The sequence below is a fragment of the Camelina sativa genome, chromosome 10 (assembly GCF_000633955.1).
Source record: "Camelina sativa cultivar DH55 chromosome 10, Cs, whole genome shotgun sequence".
Lineage (NCBI taxonomy): Eukaryota > Viridiplantae > Streptophyta > Magnoliopsida > Brassicales > Brassicaceae > Camelina > Camelina sativa.
In genome coordinates, this window is record NC_025694.1 from 7,160,331 (window position 1) to 7,177,725 (window position 17,395).

General features: G+C 37.8%; 6 protein-coding genes across 7 annotated transcripts; 2 read left to right on the forward strand and 4 right to left on the reverse strand.

Annotated features, from left to right (window-relative positions):
- On the reverse strand, positions 671 to 2,090 carry LOC104717675 (xyloglucan endotransglucosylase/hydrolase protein 14). Its single transcript, XM_010435285.2, has 3 exons — positions 1,733 to 2,090; positions 1,428 to 1,621; positions 671 to 1,258 (listed from the first exon to the last, which is right to left on the reverse strand). Exons 1-3 carry the CDS (start codon positions 2,012 to 2,014, stop codon positions 865 to 867), a joined length of 870 nt encoding a protein of 289 aa, XP_010433587.1. The 5' UTR covers positions 2,015 to 2,090; the 3' UTR covers positions 671 to 864.
- Positions 3,198 to 4,586, reverse strand: LOC104717677 (probable xyloglucan endotransglucosylase/hydrolase protein 23). Its single transcript, XM_010435286.2, has 3 exons — positions 4,248 to 4,586; positions 3,958 to 4,151; positions 3,198 to 3,718 (listed from the first exon to the last, which is right to left on the reverse strand). Exons 1-3 carry the CDS (start codon positions 4,518 to 4,520, stop codon positions 3,322 to 3,324), a joined length of 864 nt encoding a protein of 287 aa, XP_010433588.1. The 5' UTR covers positions 4,521 to 4,586; the 3' UTR covers positions 3,198 to 3,321.
- LOC104717678 (calmodulin-binding protein 60 D-like) lies at positions 5,812 to 9,073 on the reverse strand. 2 transcript variants are annotated; one of them, XM_010435287.2, is made up of 9 exons: positions 8,908 to 9,073; positions 8,625 to 8,704; positions 8,456 to 8,531; positions 8,242 to 8,300; positions 7,612 to 8,111; positions 7,359 to 7,519; positions 7,062 to 7,265; positions 6,670 to 6,913; positions 5,812 to 6,571 (listed from the first exon to the last, which is right to left on the reverse strand). In XM_010435287.2, the coding sequence occupies exons 2-9, from the start codon at positions 8,687 to 8,689 to the stop codon at positions 6,018 to 6,020; spliced, it is 1,863 nt and encodes a 620-aa protein (XP_010433589.1). In that variant the 5' UTR covers positions 8,690 to 8,704; positions 8,908 to 9,073; the 3' UTR covers positions 5,812 to 6,017. The 2 variants fall into 2 exon arrangements, with proteins under 2 accessions (XP_010433589.1, XP_010433590.1); XM_010435288.2 differs by having other exon boundaries at positions 8,625 to 8,738.
- On the forward strand, positions 9,595 to 11,300 carry LOC104717679 (pathogenesis-related protein PR-1-like). Its single transcript, XM_010435290.2, has 2 exons — positions 9,595 to 9,865; positions 10,786 to 11,300. Exons 1-2 carry the CDS (start codon positions 9,601 to 9,603, stop codon positions 11,148 to 11,150), a joined length of 630 nt encoding a protein of 209 aa, XP_010433592.1. The 5' UTR covers positions 9,595 to 9,600; the 3' UTR covers positions 11,151 to 11,300.
- On the reverse strand, positions 11,455 to 12,406 carry LOC109126933 (pathogenesis-related protein PR-1-like). Its single transcript, XM_019230895.1, has one exon. The coding sequence runs from the start codon at positions 12,303 to 12,305 to the stop codon at positions 11,766 to 11,768; it is 540 nt and encodes a 179-aa protein (XP_019086440.1). The 5' UTR covers positions 12,306 to 12,406; the 3' UTR covers positions 11,455 to 11,765.
- Positions 13,565 to 16,242, forward strand: LOC104717680. The gene is made up of 10 exons (XM_010435291.2): positions 13,565 to 14,089; positions 14,168 to 14,235; positions 14,328 to 14,398; positions 14,487 to 14,726; positions 14,852 to 15,015; positions 15,099 to 15,154; positions 15,252 to 15,304; positions 15,391 to 15,514; positions 15,684 to 15,781; positions 15,857 to 16,242. Exons 1-10 carry the CDS (start codon positions 13,779 to 13,781, stop codon positions 15,926 to 15,928), a joined length of 1,257 nt encoding a protein of 418 aa, XP_010433593.1. The 5' UTR covers positions 13,565 to 13,778; the 3' UTR covers positions 15,929 to 16,242.

Genomic DNA, 17,395 nt, shown 5'->3' on the forward strand with positions numbered 1-17,395 from the left:
GTTCTGTGCTTTAAATTGGACTGTCCAAATTCGTTTCCGAAATGTAGCTCTTAATGTCTTTAATGTTAGGCCCTATTAGTTAGTTGAACCAACCATCGCATTCATTAAACTTTAAAATCGAAACATGTTTTTTTTTACTATTTTCTGAGTTTCACAATATTATCATGTCAGAATTTTTACATTGAGCTAGACAAAAATAAGTGCTCTGTAAAAGAAAAAAAATCAAAGATATTGGTGTAGTACTAGAGTTTCCAAATAAAGTATTAAAAAAAATCCATTTAATACGTTTATGGGTTACCAGCCCTAATCACAATGTAAAAGGACTCTAATCATTTACCCATTCGGCCATTCCACATAGCAAATCTTCAACCAATGACTACCATAAGAGCATCTTTACTGGTGTTGCTCAATGGGTTGCTCAGTATTTTTGTGGTTCAAAAATAAATCAAAAACCTTTAAATATGGCTATTTTAGAAGAAAACATAGAAGAATTTGAGTATCATGGTGGTCACTATATTTGTAAATGGAGATAAATTACTTATCTGGCAGTATTCTGAAGTATATAAACAGGGGACTCTGTTGTTTTGATTGTTGTGTGTTTCTTTTCGTGTGCATTTTTTGAAGCACATCGATGTTGCTTTCATTGTACGGCAAATTAACGCTCACACCGCATCGCGATATAGAATTTATTATCGATTAACAAGTGTAACAAAACATTATTTTCTCAGGAAGATTACATATGTGTGTAATCGTATCTCAGGAAAACCAAAAGAAAGAACAAAGTAACATCACAAGAATGAAATAAAAACGAAGAGAAAATAAAATAAGTTATTGATAAAGTGCTTGAAAATTTTCAAAGAACGATCATTCAAGTTTATTACACTCCTTGGGGAGACCCTGGGGGAACCTCTTATAATCTGTACAATAGTTGTAGATCATGTAATCGTCTTGCACCCACTTCATCTGTCCGTACTGGTGCGGAGTGAGAGTGGTCCACATCCACGAGTTGTTGTTTGCGTCGCAACTCACCCATGTTGAGTTCGATGTCCTGCTGCATGAGCTTTGATCGTTGAAGTTCCTGTAGGAGGCGCTGAATGGTGCGTTGCTCCAGTCGATCTTCACGCGACCGCCTTGAGTTGCCCAGTCATCGGCTTCCCAGAGGCTTGAGTATATCTTCATCGGTTGAATCTTAGGGAAAGCCACCCCATGTTTCTCGTTGTTCTTGAACACCCGAATTGGGATCCCATCCACAAGGAAGCTTCAGACACAAGAAACGAGCATTTATGTCAAGAACTATATGCTTTATATGGTATTAGACGTGTCAAAGTTCTTAAGCTTTTCTATCAAAACCAATTGGTAATAAATGATATAAAATGTAATTAATATCATCAATGTAGGATTTGCTTATAGACTATTTATTTACTCACATGATGTTAATAGGGTTCCAGTGGACGGTGTATGTGTGGAAATCCGCGGTGGGATCGAACCAGAGATGGAACTGCATCTCACGGTCGCCTTTACCTCCGGTGAACACATTGGTGTGGATAGTGTAAGGCTGTCCTGTGAGATTTCCCAAAAACTCGAAGTCAATCTCATCCCATGTCGCTCCTTTAGACGAAAGCTGCCACACAAAATATATATTATGTTAACGGTTGGTTTTAAGATGAAGACAACTCTAATATAATATATCAGAGATTTGAAAATCAAACAATTTCACAAGGATATTCCGTACGTAGTATGCGGTAACGGTACCAGCGGAGTTTCCTGCGACAAGCTTGAGCTTCATGTCGATCTTACCGAACAAGTACTCCTTCTTGGATTGAAAACCCGAGCCGGAGGTCTTGTCAAGAGTGCAAGTGAGAAGCTGCCCATTCTCGAATATGTTGGCACGGCCATCTCCCCAAGTGATATCAAAGCTCTCGTAGAAGTTTCCGGCAGATGCAGCCACCACAAAGAAGCCGATGGCCAGGAGGAGAGACAACAACAGAGGCTCTTTGGTTGCGAAAAACGCCATTTTTCCCCGGTTCTCTGTTGTTTCTCGCCGTGAGAAATAAGTATTTGTCGATGGATTTAGATGAATTGTTCATAAGAGGTTATTATATAAAGAGAGTTATTTCGTGGCGGCACATTATCGACGTGGTAGTCTTAAACTTTGTATTGTATGTAATAATATTTAAATATAGAATTATTCGGCCTTACACGGTTCAGCTCAGACAAGTTCGTGGAATTTTTTTGTTGTCCCTTTTCAATATAATATACTAATATATGTCATCAAATTAATTATATTTTTGCTCAACATTAGCTTCGATCAGAATACCATTTATATCAGAAGGGTTGAAAGATTCAAGTGTAATTAGGTTAATTATTTAATAGTCAAATAGCATATATATACATGTATTTTATGGGCAAATGGCATATAATTTATAGTTTTTTTTTTCTTGAGGAATCAATCATAAGATTCTCAGAAACTGATGTTTAATTAATTAGAAATTATTCGTTTTTACTTTTCATATCAAAATAAAATGGAATACTACTCTAATAATATATGCATGAAATTGAGGTTGATTAACAGCTAAGACCGTAAAATCAGATTATTTTGACGTAAATAAATAGGGAATCGTTTTTGATGTAGTGGTTCATAACTTCATATATTAAGTGAGTAAAGAGAAGGTGAAAGGTTGTTGAACAAAAAAAAACAAAAAAGAGAAGGTGAAAGGTTAATATCATGCAAATAAGATTATGGCATTATCTTATTGTTTGGTGTACAAACAATTAAATAAAAACCGGAATTTGTAGTCTAGTGGTTTATATTTATTACCATTAATGAATCATAATATGTATTCAAACTTACGAGTGTAATTGGTAAATAACGGGACAAAACAAACAAAACGGACAAAGAAAATAACATAAGCTTATCTCCTTAGATATGTACAATCATGTTGGACCAAGCAGAAGATGTATCCAATAGGACACAACAGTTCCTAAGGATAGCATGAGAAAATTCACATTGTTAAAGTGCTGGACGAGACCTCATGGTCATGGCCATGGCGGAGGGTTTGTTAAGTTATATAGGGTTTACGTTGTTCATTTTGGAATTAAGATGAAATGCTTTTTCTTTTGTTTTATCTGTTCTCACATTGGTCTATGACTCTAATTTTTCTGATGGTACGTTACTACGTTTAATTGGGAAGGTGATGGAACATTTAAATACGCATATACTCACATAGAAAGATGTAACTAAACATTTGATACTTTATATGATATTGAATGAAAGAATAGTAGTATTAGTTTTAAAGGCTTTGGATATTTTGCTTAAAAGCTTCACGTAGATAAGCACTCGCGTGGGAGACCTTGAGGGAACCTGTTAGTGTCCGTACAGTAATTGTAGATCATGTAGTTATTCTGCACCCGTCTCATCTGTTCTTGACCTGTCGAGTCTAGCTCTTGGGACAACCACGAACCACTACTTCCTTGTTCTGACCCGTTAGGGCATGACGACTGGTCGTTGACCAGGACGCAAGCTTCTACGTTGAAACCGCGGTAGGAAGCGGTGAAAGGAGCTTTAGACCAGTCGGTTTTGACGAGACCACCCCTTGTGGCCCAGTCTTCTGCGTTCCATAGACTTGAGTACATTCTCATCGGCTGGTTCTTGGGAAACAGAGTTCCTTGAGATTCCATGTTCTTGAATTCTCTTATTGGAGTTCCATCCACGGAGAATCTGAATTGATAGAAAAAAACAAACAAGATTATCTTCAAAAGAGTTGTTTCAAGATTTGGTTTATAAATAATAGTAACAAAAGTTTGTCCAAAAAAAAAAAAAAAAAAAAATAATAATAGTAACAAAAGTAAAACCTAATCTAGTATTAGATGGACTGTTTTGGTTCGGATTTGCTATTTGGTTTACGATATCGTCAACTTTATTTAACAATGTTGGGATCAAGAAAGAAGAAGGCTTACATGATGCGTTGTGAGTTCCAGAGGATAGAGTAAGTGTGGAAATCACTAGTGGGATCGAACCAGAGCTTAAATTGTTGTTCTCTATCGCCTTTGCCTTGTGTAAAGACATTTGTATGAAGTGTGTAAGGATCACCACTTAGATTTCCAAGGAACTCGAAATCAATCTCGTCCCATGTAGATCCAGGAGATTTTAACTATAAATCAAAATAAAAACACATTTAGCGCCTAAACTACTCTAAAGTTATGTGTACTTTAGAAAACAACACTAAAGCTAATAAGGAGGGACTTACATAGTAAGCGGTGACTGTTCCAGCTGAGTTTCCGGCAACGAGCTTGATCTGCATGTCGATTTTACCAAACAAATATTCGTTCTTGGATTGAAATCCTGAACCTGAGGCTTTGTCAAGAGCGAGTGTGAGAAGATCGCCGTTGTTTGTGATCTGCCCACGTCCATCTCCCCATGTTACCTCCACGTCTCGTTGAAAGTTGGCGGAAACAGAGCATATTATAAGAGCAGCAACCAAAAGAACCAACATGGTGGTGGAGTAATTGATCCCCGCCATTGCCTATATATTATATATTATTGTCTTTGTTTTTTTTTGTGTGTTGTGAGTTTAGATTTATTAGGTACGTTTTTCGGTGATGTCGTATTGGTTGTATTTATAGTAAGAGCAGAAGCAGCCAGAGAGGAAGGTTCGATCGGGACGATAGGTTTGGTTTGGTGAAGAAAAAAAGGCGCGTCTTGATTCGGACAGCTGGAAGGTGGAAAGTGATGGCTAGTGACTTTGGTCTTTGGAGTTGGAGACGCGGATTTGTTAAAATGTCTTCTTTATACATTTATTTAATCTTGACCATCGTCGCTTTTTTTTCTAGATAAGTATGGGTATGGCCGTATGGGACACAGCTAAGATCTCTCCCTACTTGTGATTGTGATGACCATCTTTATTGACAAGTTTCATATTAAGCAAAGGATCCAAGTGCCAGCCTTCTTAGAATCAGTCCCCCACACGCATGTAAACTCTAGACCCTCCCTTAAAGATGAAATTCACAAAATAATTTTACATGTGTGTATTTTTTTCCTTTTCTTTTTGATAACAATTTTGCAGAAAAATAAAAATAAATTAGCAGTTGATATCAAAATATCTGGAATTGTGTTAGTTGGATTAGTCAAAATCTAAAGAATATTGTGACAAATTCTTGCCGTAGATTCGCCAAACCTAACTCCTTTTTATATACTAAAACATGTAGACATGTTACGTGCTGCATGGTCTAAATATCTGCTTGTTTGGTTCTCCTATGAAAAAAGTTTTGAGACAAGAGACATGTCTTTCATGAGTTGGGTAAATGGGTCTATATTTATTGGGTCTTTCATCAATGGAAGACATTAATTACTACAAGATACGAAAATAATCAGATTGTTTCCAAGCTTTCTTGTCTTACTGCTGTGCTGAAGATTATTTTTAGTACTTCCGTAGGTCATCGTTTAAATTCCAATTTAGTAGATGTGATACAGTTTAATTTCTCATACATACTTTATGCAATATTTGATCAAATAATGTTTCATTGTTTTGCTTCTAGAGTTAATGATATGTGGAGTTAAAAAGTTTCTTATCGTGTTAACCTATTCAGCTATTTCAATACTCTACCGTATTATTAAAGATGCTTTAACATCCTCAAATGCTCTACAAAACAAGGAAGAAGCCATATCAAACTTCTCTGAGTTTCTATCACAAGAGAAGAGATCAGAGGATATCCATATGCTGTTAACTCATCTCAGACTCATTTTGCTCTCATACCAAAGGTGAAAACTGCGAAAATCAATCATTGCAAAAATTATCGAAGTTGTTGCAAAAATTCATGGAAAAACTGATCTTCAAATCAATCTTTGCAAAGAAATGGTGGAATGGAGATTCATGGAATCATCAATGCTAGTAAGTAGCCCACCACAAGCATATTAGCAAGCAACCTGACTATCGGTTAGTGATGTTGATATAATGATATACATTCCTAAACTGTACAGGTCTACTATTACTATATATACTAGCAAGCAACCTGACTATCTATTCATCATCATCATCAAGCTCCACAATATGTGCTCTCCTCTCAGCAGCTTTCCTCCTAATGAAAAACCCCCATCTCATTGCAGCTTTTATCTTTAGCCACCCAACAACAGCTTTTCCTGATCGCCCACGGTCCTCCTCATCATATCCCTGCATCGTCGGTGTATTATGCATAAATGATGGCAAAGCAAACCCATCTTCCTCATTGCCATCTCCCATGTTGAAGAGCTGAAGGAGCTCTTGCATGTCCTCATTCGCTAACAGTTCATGGCTTCTTTGCCGGATCTCTTCTTCAGAGAAAAAGTCGCCCTCATGATGTTTTGACCAGTCTTCAAAAGGATTAAGATTTTCCTGATCAATAGAAGATTCAATGTCTTGGTACCCGCCTGTGGCTGACTGTGGAGGACCAAAAACGAACCCAGTTACATTTTCATTCTCTATGGTGGTTTGAGTTTGATGTTGACGTATTCCCATGAACTGATCTTGCTGCAAACCATTGTCGAATTGTTCTTGCGGGTTATGAGGCTGCGCTGTTGCCAACGTTTGATTATACCCTGCAACAGAGAACAAAATGGAAGGCAATGTTATGATACAGAACCAAGAACGCAATATCTTAACGATTTAGTGATTTACAAGGGACTAAAATTCAAACCTCCAATTGAGAATTCTGAAAGCAGTGAAGAATGATTAGGAGGCACTGCAGATGGAATTACTGTCACATGTATTGGATTGTCAGCAGCAGCGGTGGTAGAATAATTAGCCAAAGTCGCTGCAGGATCAGTCTGAAAAGTATCCAACCTCTCAGGTTGGTTGAAGTTTAAAAGAGATTTGCCTTCATACTCCACGACCTGGTTCCAATTTTCATATGCTTTCCTCACCAGTTCATCCACGTATACCTTTCAGAATTAAACACTAAAACTTTTATAACATAAGATGTAATCAAACATCAGTAAAACCAAGATCCGTAAATAAGAGTTTTCCAGAACAATAATACCAACCAGCAAAAAGAAAATAAGTGCCAAAGTTAAGGAGAATGTAATAGACCTTTTGGCTTTCAGAGAGTGAATCAGCAGAAAAGTATTGGTCCCCAGAAATGAAGCCACTTAGCTCGTAAATGTTATTGAACACAACGCCGACAGTCCTTAAATCTTCAGCATAGTAGACATAAAGTTTACCACTTAGGACACAAGTTTTTGCGTGCTCCACTAGCACATCCCACATCTTATTTGACATGCCGCTTCCAAGAATCTAGACACACATCAGACACATAATTATTCATGAGCGTAAATTGAATAATAATTCTCATCCAATATCAATGAGCTTCACGTTATAGGTACTTACAGCTCGTAGTTTTGCAGAATCCCTGACCAAATTTCTCAGAAAGCCTTCAACAGTAACTATTCCTGCAGCTCTTAACTTCTTATGGAACGCACCATCTTTACCAATCTTATCCAACCTCCACACCTCATCATTCAAAGCAGGTGGATAATGTTTCTTGTACACTGCATACAACAATCCGACAACACATTGTGTCAGAAGAAAGAGAAGTGTGCAAGTACAAGTCAGAAAGAGATAACGATAAGAAAACACATACATTCTCCCCTATGATCTCTAACATGGAAAGCTTCTGTCTTTGCCTCACGTATGCGTGCCCCATCACAATAACCAGAGGCAACCCTCAAACCAAGTCTGAACTTCCGACTTCGAATCCAGCTTGAATTATCTGTGAAAGTTACCTCACCCAAAGTGCCAACCCCTTCTTTGAGAACAACACACATGTATCCAGTAAGCAACGGTCTCTTTCCTTCACGCTCTTTCACAACATGGCTCTCAAACTCTTCCTGGGTCCAGTCTTCATTATTTTCGTTGTTAAAGTCACCCCCAAGCACAACAACATCAAGCTTCAGAGAAGCTTCGGGTCCAAATGTTACAGGACGGCCAATGTTTGCATCAATCAATACAACATGGATAGCAGCACCTTGCTCTCCTTCCACTCTCCCTCCAGTGAATAATGGGAGAGATAACCTAGACTTGAATTGCAGCTGCAAATTCCGGGCATCTGGACATCCAATTCGTTTCGGAGAAGACCCAGAACTGCAAAGTGCTAATACATTTCAGGATACACACTACCTAATTTCGAACGAGCTAAAGCACAGAACACTATCCAAATCCAAGGGCCACTAAGTTATATATAATAAGCTAGCCATTGAACAAAAGATATTACCTTGCAGTAAGCCCAGCAGGTGCTAATTTAGCTAAAGCACGTTCCACTTCCTCACTAACCTGTTCAACACCAATACCGTACTACTAAGACCTTAATAATGGAAACTGATTAAAAAATAAAAACCTAAACACATAACTAAGGTTTTAACAGAGACAGAGAAGAAAATACAACAGAGAAACAGAGCAAGAAAGAAAAAAAGTAAACAAAATCTTACAACTCGGCGGAGGATAGGTTCCAGAGACGAGCAAAGCTTTTGCAAACTGTCTACTTTCAAAGCCTCAACAATCACACTGCACCATAAGAATAACAAAAAAAGACACAGCAAAAAAAGTCTTTTAGAAAATTGCAGAATCAATCAGGTTAAATAAAAATCAGAGAAAGACCTAGCAAGAGCAGGACGCTTTCGCTCAGGCTTGTCTTCATCGTTCCCCTCTAAGTTCCTCTTCATATTCCCTTACTTCCTCTACAAAAAATTAAAAAACCCTAATTTCTGAGATCTGCAAACAGCACAAAGTACATAAATTAGACTGGACTCGGCGAAATCATCAACATCCCCAGGAACATTAAAACACGAAACCCTAAATTCCCCTAACCAAATCCTCCGTCGAAGACTTCGAACAGACTCACTCCGTAACCAATTAGATATCAAGCGAGAGAGAAAATTACATGTCCGATGGCCTGAGTGAATTAGCCGCCGGCGACGGGGAGTAATTTGGTGTTGTCTATTTGTTTCCCGACAGAGCCTCCGTCTCCGTTGCTCTTCGTTCGATTCTCTGTTTTGTTTTGGTTAGGTACAGTAATTGGTCAATCTCGGTGTGACAGAGTTTGAGTGTGTGTGTTTTTTATGTGGTACGGTGTGGTGAGGGTCTACGGCTTTTTACGGTGGAGATGCCGTGCTACTCACGTGTCAACACTTGGCAGATAAGTCCAATGGGCCCCCACTACGACATTCTCCAAGTCATCCACGCCACTCCCCTCGTCATGCGACCTTTTGGTTGTCACATAAAATCCTAGCCGTCCGTTCCACATATGCCTGCTGCTTTTTTTTTCTTATAAATAATTTTATTTCTAATACTTCAATTCAATCTGATTTATTTATCTTAAGACTTTAGTCTATATATATGGAATAATAAATAAATAACCCTACTTGCATGGTTAAAAAATCTACAAGCTCTTCTTTACTAAAGCGACAAGTGGTAAGTGGTAACCATAATCGAACATGGAAGCCACTTCTCTAGTTGACATTTTCCCAAATTGCATTTAGTCATCATTAATTATGCGCTCTAATTTTTAAACATATATATAATCAACCTCATCAAATCATTTTTCTTCCACCATCCAAATCTAAGGAACACAAAGATGGCGACTCCCACAACATCAACCCAAACCATACTCTTCGCAATTGCCATTCTCTTGGTCGCCATCCATGCCGTTCATGCAGACTATTACCGTCCTCGGTTACCTACAGTCCCGAGCCCTCCTTCCTACGTTGCCAAACCCAAGCCGCTCCCAACTCCCAGCCCCAAACCTATCCTCTATCATCCTCCTCCCACCTACCAACCACCCACGGGCTCGTTCGAACAACAATTTCTTGAACCACATAATACTGTCCGAAGCGGCCTAGGTACTTTTTTGTATATTTGATTATAGAATTAAATTAACTAAGACCGTATGCATGTGATATTAATTAAGAACTTATGAGAGCATAAACAACATAAACGGTCACTTGGGATCTTTGTAATCTTTGTCGTCATATTCATAAGAAATTATATGATCATGATAAGACGATTGGGATAACTGTGTATGGTTTATCTTACATTTTATACTTTACATTTTGCTCAGTCTACTAAATGGTGGTAGTTCTGTGATTATTATACAACTTAAGATCAGTTCTGTTAAAGAGTTTCTTATAGGCCAAATTTACGTCTGAAAATATCATATTAGGGATAGATTTGTATAAATGTAATATATATAACAAAATATTTCCTTAATAATTCTGCTATTTTCTTATAGTTTTTTTTTTGTCGTCTGCTATTTTCTTATAGCTAAAGACCAGATATATACTGTAATTTGTTTTGTTCGGGACCTTAATATATACACGAAACACGATCAAAGGAAATGGACTACCTTTAAAAACGAACAATTTGATATATTGTTTGCATAATTGTGGGATCAAATTAAATTAGAGAAATACCTTAAAATAGCACTAAAACAAGTCTTATGGACAATTATAGTACACATTCCATAAATTTTCAAAAATAGCACTATTTAACACGTTAAAATATTTAAAATTAAATTTCAGAATTTTGTTTTTTAAGTTTGGGTTCTCAATTTCACATTTAGGATATAGGGTATAGTAGTGAAGAATAGGAATTAGTATTTTGAATTTAATATTTAATTTTAAAATATTAATTGATGCTATTTTTGGAATTTTAGAAATGTTGTGCTAAGTTTGAAAAAAAAAACTTATTTTGGTGTTATTTTTTAGAATCTCCCATTAATTAATAACTTTGTAGTTGACTTGAAAATTTTCATTCCCAACAGGCCTGCCTCCACTGGTGTGGGACGGAAAGATTGCGAGCTACGCAGAATGGTGGGCTAACCAAAGGCGTTATGACTGCTCCCTAACCCACTCCACCGGTCCATACGGTGAGAACTTGTTCTGGGGAAGTGGCTCAGACTTTACACCGACTTTTGCAGTGGAGTCATGGACCGTAGAGGCTCAGTCCTACAACCACATGACTAACTCGTGTGAAGGGAGCGGTATGTGTGGTCACTACACTCAGATCGTGTGGCGTGAAACCAGGCTCCTAGGTTGCGCTCGAGTTGTCTGCGAGAATGGCGCAGGAGTTTTCATCACTTGCAATTACGACCCTCCGGGTAACTACGTTGGAGAGAAGCCTTACTAACTTTGTCTAACACTTTGGTTTTCAATTTTAATTAACGTTGGTGATTTCTTAATCTACATATGTTTTTATTCTTTGTGTCTTTTGTTTCTTTCGAAATCTATCATCGTGTGGATCTTAAGTTGGTGGTGTTATGAACATTTTGTTGTTTCATTTTGTGATGGTCATGTCTCCAAATGTTTGTTTTTTTTTTGGTATACAAAAAGATCATCTATAGTTCTACTAATTTTCTTAAATCATAACTAAATGCTATTTATATTATTATATGAGACCATGTTAAAACACTAATCCCGTTTGCAATTTTGAATTTCTTAAAAAACATATCATCTTTTTATATTTTATATATACTGCGCATTCTTACGGATATATGAATAACCGTTAATGCAATTACATCCATCAATTATAACAATCGAGATACATAAATCAATATCACAAACCCCACACAAAAGACTTCTATTAATCTAGCAATTAAAATACACAAATACACCCACCTAATTTCCTCAAAAAGTCATAATACAATCTAAAAATAAGATGACTTGAGAGAATCGGATCAAAAGATGAATGATGATTAGTAGGGTTTCTGGCCAATGTAGTTACCGGGAGGATCATAGTTACAAGTCATGAAGATTCCACCATTGTTGCATACCACACGTGCGCACCCCTCCTCGTGTTCTTCCACACGATCTGTGTGTAATGGCCACACATCTGACCAGGGTCGCACGTGTTGGAGCCGTAATGATAAAACCTCTTCTCGCTGGCCCAAGCAACCACTGCGTCGGCCGGAGACCAGTTAGCGCCGAATCCCCAGTAGATGTTCTCACCAAGATTAAACTGTCCGTTGGAGAAAGAGTGTCTCAAAGCACAATCCCCCCTTCGTTGATTAGCCCACCCTTGAGCGTAGTTCTGGAGCCTGCTGTCCCACATCAAAGGAGGTTCGAATCTGGCGGCACGGACCAGGTTGTGTCGGAACAAGAACTGCAAGGAGTCGTGATCACATCCCGGACACAACCCCTTACAGATTTGGAACACATGACCAAGTGATGAAAATTTGGTTATTGATGAAGATTTGGTTATTGTTGAAGATCTGGTTATTGTTAAAGAAACGACGGCATTAATGGCACCTAAGAGTAATATTACTCGTAAACAGGATGAGTTCATCCTCTCTCTTTTTTGAGATTATATTGTTTTGTAGGTGCTAATGAATTCGGAGGTTTTAGTGTGTTATTTAAATATACAGAGAAAATTAAGGAATCGATAAATTGTGTTGGAAATGTATGGATACAAATTTGAGTTTTTTTTTTTTTTTTTAGCGGCTGTGTCTATTTTTTAACCGCATAACGTGGATTACCAGTGTGAATGAAAGATTGCTTTGTCTGGCAGATTGTATATTTTAGAACGGAAAAAAGAAAAAAGAGATTGAGGACAAATATGGATTTTTCATTATTGGAGACATATGACAATGAGAGGGTATGATTGTGTTTTATATGTGTTATCCCGTGAAACCTAATGTTGGCCGTATTATATAGGCTGATGATATGGGTTGTCCGTTGTCGTCACGGAACAATATGTCAACATGCCAACTCATATGTGCACACTCCCAATATTTGAAACTAGAAAAATGAACATCTCCGCGTATACGTCGTTTTTTTTTTTTGCATGATTGGGTTAATTAGTCTTCTCTTGTACACTTGTTTTTTTGGGTTTTCACTTTGTTGTCGCATACTTTGAGTCTGATGTAAGCTATTATTGAAATTTGGAAAGCTTACTATACTAAGCTAGCGCTCAGAAAGTTCATGGCTGAACTTCTTGGCTGAAATTGAGGGCACAAAATTTGATAGGTATATATGAAATCATAAAACTCTATGTATCGTAAGTGCATAATAACGCCCCTCCCATGAATCAACAGTCTAAATGTGTATTCCAAACCAACGCTATAGCTAGCTTGGATACTCATATATAAGAGATCACCTATATGTGACCAATTTAATCCATGCAATGATAAAAGAGAAATCGACATATTTAGTAAGTAAGGGATGAAATTAAGAAAGGAAGAAGATCGGACAAAAAAAACAATTAAATTAGCAAAATCGCGTAAGACAAATCGAAATGAAAAGATTTGACTTAATTGTACTTTACTTTCTAACAGAGCATACAAATAATTTGAAATCACTTAAGAAATAAATCTCTACATTTTATATTGAGGTGAGATGTAATTGCTATAACTTTTTTTTTTCTTTTTCTAATAATGTTTTTGATTTTATTTTAATTATTAAATGTAATTGTAATGAAGTAAATCTCTGCATCTTAATGAGATGTATTAACACAACTATATATATATAGTTCTGTAAAGCCTTCCAAAATTAGAGTTAATTTTTTTTTCTGTTAACATCAACATTAATATAGAATTAGATTATCCTTCATCCTATATTAATATTAGAAAAAAACATACTTTGACCAAGTGTTTTCTTGGATGTGTTACCACTACTGTTCATTAGCGCCTCCGCAAAAACCGCAACTGTAACGCTTCTTCGCCGGAAAAAGTTTAACGAGACTTGTCGTCATCACTTGGTTTACTCAGGAAGATTACTACTTCCTTCTTTTTATATTGCTTACTTTTTTTTTTACTTCCACATGATCGCTTCCTTCTCCAGATTCCAAATCTCAATCCCCGATTTGATTCCGTCTTCGCCTCGATTTATTCGGCCTAGTCAACTCCAGTTCCGTTTCGGATTACGCCTTAGATTCCCCACTCGGTCAAAGAATCCGAATCAAATGGAGTGGATGAACCGCCTTGGAATCGGTTGTTTCGCGGCGAATCGGAGCAAAAGAGAGCTGAAGACGGAGATAGACAACGGCGGCGAGGATTTTTTCGATGCGGCTGTTATGGAATCTGCTGAGAAGCCGGATCATTTGGTGGTTATGGTTAACGGAATCGTTGGCAGGTAAAAAACACAATCAAAGAGGTTTCAAAACGAATACAGTTGGTGATAGACTCTTTGCTAATTCCTGTGTTGGATTAGTGCGGCGGATTGGAAATATGCGGCGGAGCAGTTCGTGAAGAAGTTCCCGGACAAAGTACTTGTTCACCGTGCGTTGTTTCTTTAACCTTTAGAGATTTGTGGTTTTGAATGCTCTGTAGTTTTATGATGTTTTAGATTTTGATGAAACTGTTTGAAGCAGGTAGCGAGAGTAATAGTGCAACGTTGACATTTGATGGTGTTGATAAAATGGGTGAAAGGCTTGCTAATGAGGTATTTTGCCAGCATTGTTCTTTTCTCTTTGGTCTGCAAATTGTTGTTATAGTTCTTGATTGCCATGTTTGGAAAATATCTTGTGAAGGTTTTGGCTGTTGTTAAGAACAGAAGTGGGCTGAAGAAGATCTCTTTTGTGGCTCATTCTTTAGGAGGTCTTGTTGCAAGATATGCCATTGGGAAGCTGTATGAACAGTCAGTCGAAGTCGACTCTTTGGACTCTCCTTCCAAGGACAAGAGCTCGAGAGGAGGCGAAATTGCTGGGTTAGAACCTATGAACTTTATAACTTTCGCAACGCCTCATCTTGGTTCAAGAGGACATAGACAGGTGAATTGATGTTTTAGATAGCATGTCTAGGTCAGAATGTTTCTGTAAGGTTTTCATATATATATATATATGTATAGATCATATGTTTCTGTGTGAGATGCTTATGCTTGTCTTTATCCGCTCAGTTCCCGATTCTTTGTGGCCTCCCGTTTCTTGAAAGAACAGCATCCCAAACTGCACACTTGGCTGCTGGGAGGACTGGAAAACATTTGTTTCTGGTAGACAACGATGATGGAAATCCTCCACTTCTTATCCGAATGGCTACAGATTGTGATGACTTGAAATTCATGTAAATTGCTTTGGTCTCTGGGTGTTTTTTCATTGGTGACTTGCAGATTAAGATATGCTCACCTCTTCTTATGACCTGAACAGATCAGCTCTACATGTTTTCAAGCGTCGGGTGGCATATGCAAACGTGAATTTCGACTGTATCCTTCCCTGAAACAGAGCATGTTTTCTTAGTAACTGTCAGTGATTTCTCAAATTTCTATCATTTACGAGAGTTTGCCTTAACTAATGACAAAGCCATGGTTGGATGGAGGACGTCTTCAATTCGCCGTCCAAATGAGCTCCCAAAGGTATGTCTTTACTTGTTGTAATTTGTGTACATCGTTAGTGGTGACAGGAATTTTATCAATAAACCTTAACCCTTCTCATCTTCCAGCCAAACCTTCTAGAAACTGATCCAAACTATCCACACATTGTATACGTCGAAAATGGAAATGTAGACAATGGTAGTTGCCGGTCAACTTCCACAGTAGTAACAGAGCAAAACACTGATCTCGAAGGTTTGTCCATTTCTCTCTTGATATTTTCTCTAGATTTGCTAGAAACAATGATATCTCTATAAGATATTCCGGAAGTGCGGTAGATCCTTGCCTCATTATGTATAGCCCATTGGTCTTGCTTATATCCAAATCACAAACTTCATCATGTTATGGTTTCTGTGGAATGTAGAGGAAATGATACATGGACTCAGTCAGCTATCTTGGGAAAGAATAGATGTCAGCTTTCACAATAGTAAGCAACGATATGTCGCTCATAGTACCATCCAGGTAAGTTTCTTAAGACTCGAAAGCATTTCTGTTAATGGCATTTTACAGAATGTTTTTTTTTTGGGTGATGTGTAGGTTAAAACATATTGGTTACATTCTGATGGCAAAGATGTTGTCTTCCACATGATGGATCATTTCTGTCTCTAGCCCCCCAGCATTTTTAACCGCTGCAATTAATTAGTCAGCGCGTGGTTCACCAGTTCCACCACCGACTAGACCAAAAGTGTGATTCAGTTGATACAGAGGTGCGCACTGTAAGAAGGCGATTGCATTACAAACTTTTTTTTTGTTCCTGGTTATTTATATCGTTTTTACTTTTTACTATATGATGCGATACAAATTGTGGTAAAGTTCATGCTACTATTCCTTAATGGTTATTCGAATGATATTCATTTTGTCGAACGATGAATCTGTACAGATCTACTCGTTCTTTGTAAAAATTAATGTTGGGTTTTTCAGTAGTTCTGTTTGCATCAGTTGCGATCTCGTTTGTTAGACACGTTCACATATAAACATAGTACGAATTGGACAAGAAAAGGGGGGAGAAAAGGAAAGGACGTACACACATGACCCCAACCATTGACCAATTGCCCATGCTAAAAAAAAAACAATTATTCAGTTGGTAGCAGAGTAGTCTCCCATCCATTATATATGTCACTGTTCACATTGTCGGATCAGCCTAAAAACTAATATCTCATTGTCCAACTATGCTTTTTCAGTTTCACTGAATGGTTATAAAGATAAATGTTATATGCCGGAAAAAAAAATATTGATAAAAATGGTTATATATTTGGGGCTAATTGTTGATAGTGGTATATATAGAAATTTAGGAATAAAGGTGCAAAGAGAATAATTCTCAACTTCGTCTCGCCGCAACAGATTAGCTTAATAATATTCGGCACGTCAGCACGTGCCAATGTGGCCACATGCCTTCAAGTTTTTCTTTCACCTGAAGACATGTGTTTCTCCCTCTTGTTTTGTCGTATCATTTGTAATGACAGTTACTAATCTTTCTTTTTAGCAGTAATTAGTATTATAGTATTTAAGTTCTCATAAAAATTACATAAACCGGATTTCCCTCGACAGTCGACACAGAACACGGGAAAAATATAGAGGACAGTAAAAAAAAATAAAGGACTAAAACCCATACGAACTAACGATGAAAAACAAAACAAAAAAAATGAAATTTATCCCACTCGCTCTAAGTTAGGTCCACGTTATGACCCGACCAGACCCGCCTGTCTCAACTCCTAATCAACAGGTCACCGTAACTTCCGGTGCTCTGCCGTACCACTTTTATACTAGCTGGCCTCCTATTCATCTTTCTTCACTATGATCGCCACAAGTACAGCTCTGAGTCTGCTCAAACCGAGTCGCCGGCGTAGCTAGGTAAGTAGGTTTGACATCTCCAGCCATGATGACGAGAAACTTCTCCGGCATCGTCGCGGGCTTAGTCTTGTTAGTGTCCCCGTCGGGTTTGGCATCATCTCCACCCTCGAGGTCACGCTGAGCAGAGCCGGAGAGTCTCCAGTAAGAACAAGCGAGAATGAGAAGAGCGAGGGAGATGAGAGCCAACATGGCGGCTAAACCACCAAAGAGATAAGGAACTGGAGA